This window comes from Aaosphaeria arxii (genome assembly GCF_010015735.1).
Source record: "Aaosphaeria arxii CBS 175.79 unplaced genomic scaffold BU24scaffold_20, whole genome shotgun sequence".
Classification (NCBI taxonomy): domain Eukaryota; kingdom Fungi; phylum Ascomycota; class Dothideomycetes; order Pleosporales; genus Aaosphaeria; species Aaosphaeria arxii.
Window position 1 is genome coordinate 4744 of NW_022983493.1, and position 4682 is coordinate 9425.

Sequence of the window (4682 nt, forward strand, 5' to 3'; positions counted from 1 at the left end):
GGTTTATATCGTCGCAAGTGCTCGAATGATATTTGCCATGTAATAATGATGGAGTTCTTAGCCTCTTTGTCTCTTCGAAGATGTCCTGCTTCGTGGTTTAGCAGGCTTGTCATTCCGCCGTCGCTGCGCCTAAATTCTTCTAGGTACCGTGCCACTGAGCAACGAGGTGCGCTTTGCAAGATATATGCAGCAGCCTGTGTAATAGCGAGCGGTATGTACTCGAGCGCTGCAGCCAGCTCTGCCAGCTCAGCATCATTGCTCTTGTCCGCTTGCACTCCCTGCTTCTTTCTAAGCAGCGCCAGCGACTGCGCCTCGTCCATCGGGCCCAGCGTGATGATGTCGCGCTGCTCTACCAGCTTCCTCGCCGCTTCTTTGCTTCGCGATGTGATAACCATCGAGCCGTGCTCGCAGTGGGGGAGGTACTCGCACAGCGGTCTAGCTGCGGTCTTGGAGCTGGCAGGTCGGGCCTCGAGTAGAAAGCTGGCATCGTCCACGTTGTCTAGCACGAGCAGCCATGGCTGCTTGCTGTCGCACAGCCAGTCGTGCACCAGCTTGAAGATGTTGACTTGCGGATCCTGACGCCCGACGATCTTGACGCGGTCGGCAATATCGTGAAAGCTTTGCTCCAGCCGGGCGGCGTTGCTAGCGTGGGCCCACAACACCCATGTTTCTGACGACTGCTCGCGCGTGCGGTAGGCATGCTCGATCGCTAGCTGTGACTTACTGCGCATCTGTCAGTGTATCGTGCTCCGTGTCCAAGAAGCACTCGTGCTGCTTACCCTACCCCGCCCAGTCCGACAATCGCCTGCCTCGCGTCTGGCTGCGCGCATCGCTCACAGAGCTCGTCGAGCAGTGTGCCTCTGTCGACAAAATCTGCGTCTCGCGCGAAAGGTATCACGATGGATGGCTGTGGTGGAGTTTCGCGTCGCCCTAGGCGGAGGCCCGCCGGTTAGCGTTGGATCGGGTGTCGAGCTCCAATCGTCCCGCAACTCACTAGGTGGAGCAAAGAATGTAGTGTGGACGGGACCATTTATAGTGCCCGCTTGAAACCCGACGTTAGCGGGGCCAAACGTTGTAGATGCCATAAAGAGAAGAAACGTTTGTCGATACAAATGTCTCCATGTCTCTATACGTAGGAAGGCTGAAGATGTTCTGGCCCTTGGCAGCCTGGCCGCTCTCGTCATTTGCCGTCGCGAGTGTTGCGCCACTTGCAGTTTTACAGTCCTGTAACGAAGCCACCGTTCTCGTTCAGTCTGACCTGCACCAGTCACCATATAGCGCCCAACTTAGCTAACTCACAGCGCCAGATGATCCACGATATGATAGCCAGCAGAGAGCTCACTACCCCGCAGATAGCCGAAGCAGCTGGCTGCAGCGTCCGCGCCATCAAGTACATCCGTGCAAACATGCGTCACTTTGGCACTGTTACAGCGCCGTGGAATGGCGGCGGACGCCCTCGAACCATCACCCCCCAATGCTCGATGCCTATTTTAGGCATTCTGGCTGGACCATCGACGAGGTCTAAATGCATTCCTATCTGGACTCGACATTAAGTATTAACCTTAACATTGAAAATTTCTCCAACGGTAGCTTATGTCTCTCAATCTCGGTTTCCCCCAAACATAGCGCCATGAACTCCGCCGTTGATCACACCGGTTTGCAAGCCAGAGTTCTGATTGCCAAAAGTTACACTGCCCACTGTGGTTGAACCAACCTGACCCTTTGCGGCTGCTTTGGCAACTGCTTCTTCCTGAGCCCTAGACAACAGCTCGTCTAGTAGTCTCCGCGATGCGACTATCGCCTTGCGCTCCTCCTCAAACTGCTGCAACGCTTTCACTTTGTCTTCATCAGGCCCGACTGCGACTTCATCGTCGCTGCTGAGACCCAGCTCTTCCAGCTTATTATCCAGAACGATTAACTGTCTGTCTGTCGCGGTAATTGCACTCTTCACTTCCTCCTGTTTCTCGGAAATCGTCTTCTTGATGTCCTCAGTAATGTGGCTATGACGTACAGAGCTATACCTGTAGGACAAATAAGTCACATTTATTAAGTTGAATCTACTTAGTCAAAGCTATTACTTACAGATTTGCTATGCTCACAATTGAATTAACGGTTAGTTTACAGGTTTGGAGCTGCTCAGACATCGCCTTGATTTGCCCTTGCTTGAGGAGTCCTACTTTCGCGCGATCTTGCCACGCCAGTTTCCCATCCTCTGAGTGCCTGGTCCATCGTTGAAGGTCGGTCCGGAAGAGAGAGCATGCTTGCGTGCAGCTGCTGATTGTCCTCTCTGACTCTTTACTAACATCTGAGCCAAGCAACTGCCACTCCCTATTCTCTACGCTTTGGAGAAGGCTAAGCGCTGCATCAACAGAGTGGACATCCTCTAGCAGGCGCCCAACAGTCTTTGGTGCGTCTTTGAGCTGCTGTAGGTCATTTAGAAGTAGTCGTACGCCTTCTAAGGCTGGCGCAGTGATGCCCACGACTGCGGCTGCAATGCTAAGTGGGTCGGCCATTGTGGGTCTGACGGCGATTGAGGAATCAGCAAGGGTAGAAATGCTGAAGTAGAAGTCAGACTTAGGGGGAAAGAGGATAGAGCAAAGCTTGTTAGCTGACAGAATTTGTATGAGGGGAAGCTGGGGCTGAGAGCCGAGAGCTGATCACATGAGGCTGGGTACGACTGGACTGTTACTACAGACAGCCTACTCGACTATCGCATACCTTACAGCTACACTATGGCGCTAACGGCATCCTTTGGCGATATGAACTATGGCGTCGAGGCCGGCATTATTAATGGTGATGTAAACCCTATGATCAACCTTCCGCCTGGTGAGTTGCGAGACGATCCGAGTGTAACAGCGCCAGACCCAGCGCTAACCTGCGGGCCTCCGCCTAGAGCGACGCGAAACTCCACCACAGCCATCCATCGTGATACCTTTCTCCCGAGACGCAGATTTTGTCGACAGAGGCACACTGCTCGACGAGTTCCGTGAGCGATGCACGCAGCCAAATGCAAGGATAGCGCTCGTCGGACTGGGCGGGGTAGGGTAAGCAGCACAAGCGCTTCTTGGACACGGAGCACGATACACTGACAGATGCGCAGTAAGTCACAGCTAGCGATCGAGCATGCCTACCGCACGCGCGAGCAGTCGTCAGAAACATGGGTGTTATGGGCCCACGCTAGCAACGCCGCCCGGCTGGAGCAGAGCTTTTACGATATTGCCGACCGCGTCAGGATTGTAGGACGTCAAGATTCGCAAGCCAACATCTTCAAACTGGTGCACGACTGGCTGTGCGACAGCAAGCAGCCATGGCTGCTCGTGCTAGACAACGTGGACGATGCCAGCTTTCTACTCGAGGCCCAACCTGCCAGCTCCAAGACCGCAGCTAGACCGCTGCGCGAGTACCTCCCCCACTGCGAGCACGGCTCGATGCTTATCACATCGAGAAGCAAAGAAGCAGCGAGGAAGCTGGTAGAGCAGCGCGACATCATCACGCTGGGCCCGATGGATGAGGCGCAGTCGCTGGCGCTGCTTGGAAAGAAGCAGGGAGTGCAACCGGACAAGAGCAATGATGCTGAGCTGCCGGAGCTGGCGGAGCTGGCTGCAGCGCTCGAGTACATACCGCTCGCTATTACACAGGCTGCTGCATATATCGTGCGAAGCGCACCTCGTTGCTCAGTGGCACGGTACCTAGAAGAATTTAGGCGCAGCGACGGCGGAATGACAAGCCTGCTAAACCACGAAGCAGGACATCTTCGAAGAGACAAAGAGGCTAAAAACTCCATCATTATTACATGGCAAATATCATTCGAGCACTTGCGACGATATAAACCGTCAGCAGCTGAGCTGCTCTCACTAATGAGCTTCTTCGACCGGCAGGGAATTCCAGAATCACTCATCCGCGGCGGCCAAGAAGTAGATAGGGCTAGCACAGCTCCGGAGAGGAGGGAAAGGTCAACGAGGCAGCGTTTTAGGCTTCTCTTCAGCCGTATACAGAGTCAGCCTAAGGCCCAGCGACAGCACAAAGAAAGCGATGGCGATGACAATAGCGATGGGAGGAAATTTGAGAACGACATAGCGGCGCTGCGCGATCTCTGCCTTATCTCTATTAATACAGATCACGCTACTTTCGAAATGCACAGTCTCGTGCAGCTTGCAACAAGGAGATGGCTTTTTGCAAACGGCAAACTTGAGCAATGGAAGCAGGTGTTTATCACTAGCCTTTGCGCAGCGTTCCCGACAGGAAAGTATGAGAACTGGGCAGCCTGTCAAGCGCTGTTCGCACACGCTAAGGCGGCAGCTGGCCAGAAGCCAGAAGCGACATCCTCGCTAATAGAGTGGGCTACGCTACTATATCGTGCAGCATGGTATGCAAAGAGCAAAGGAAGCGCAGCAGAAGCAGAAAGCCTAGCAATACAGTCAATGAAGGTACGAAAGATGGTCTTAGGGCGAGAGCATGAGGACACAGTATGGAGCATTGCAATGGTGGCACATGCTTACTCACTTAGTGGACGATGGGACGCGGCTGGAAAGCTGAGGGCGCAAGTAATGGAGACGAGCAAGAAGAAACTAGGAGCAGACCATCCTTACACGCTGACCAGCATGGCTGATCTGGCGTCGACTTACCGGAAGCAAGGGCGGTGGGATGCAGCAGAGGAGCTGGAGGTGCAAGTGATGGAGACT

The 4682-nt window shown here is 54.1% G+C and overlaps 3 protein-coding genes across 3 annotated transcripts in view; 1 reads left to right on the forward strand and 2 right to left on the reverse strand.

Moving 5' to 3' along the window:
* Positions 1 to 11: 11 nt before the first annotated feature.
* BU24DRAFT_313089 (uncharacterized protein) lies at positions 12 to 934 on the reverse strand (the record flags this gene model as incomplete). Its single annotated transcript, XM_033522848.1, has 2 exons — positions 12 to 723; positions 780 to 934. Coding segments are annotated over 2 exons (867 nt in total), but the record flags the coding sequence as incomplete, so codon positions are not given.
* Positions 935 to 1500: 566 nt separating this feature from the next.
* BU24DRAFT_429438 (uncharacterized protein) lies at positions 1501 to 2811 on the reverse strand. Its single transcript, XM_033529732.1, has 2 exons — positions 2083 to 2811; positions 1501 to 2021 (listed from the first exon to the last, which is right to left on the reverse strand). Exons 1-2 carry the CDS (start codon positions 2511 to 2513, stop codon positions 1601 to 1603), a joined length of 852 nt encoding a protein of 283 aa, XP_033376666.1. The 5' UTR covers positions 2514 to 2811; the 3' UTR covers positions 1501 to 1600.
* Positions 2317 to 4682, forward strand: part of BU24DRAFT_403333 (putative kinesin) — a gene marked incomplete at its 3' end in the record, with an annotated part of 3239 nt that continues 873 nt past the window's right edge. The window contains exons 1-4 of the mRNA XM_033525567.1: positions 2317 to 2826; positions 2894 to 3044; positions 3101 to 3914; positions 4008 to 4670. Of these exons, the coding sequence (XP_033376667.1) occupies positions 2733 to 2826; positions 2894 to 3044; positions 3101 to 3914; positions 4008 to 4670 (1722 nt within the window). The 5' untranslated portion in view covers positions 2317 to 2732. The remainder of the gene's footprint in view (positions 2827 to 2893; positions 3045 to 3100; positions 3915 to 4007; positions 4671 to 4682) is intronic.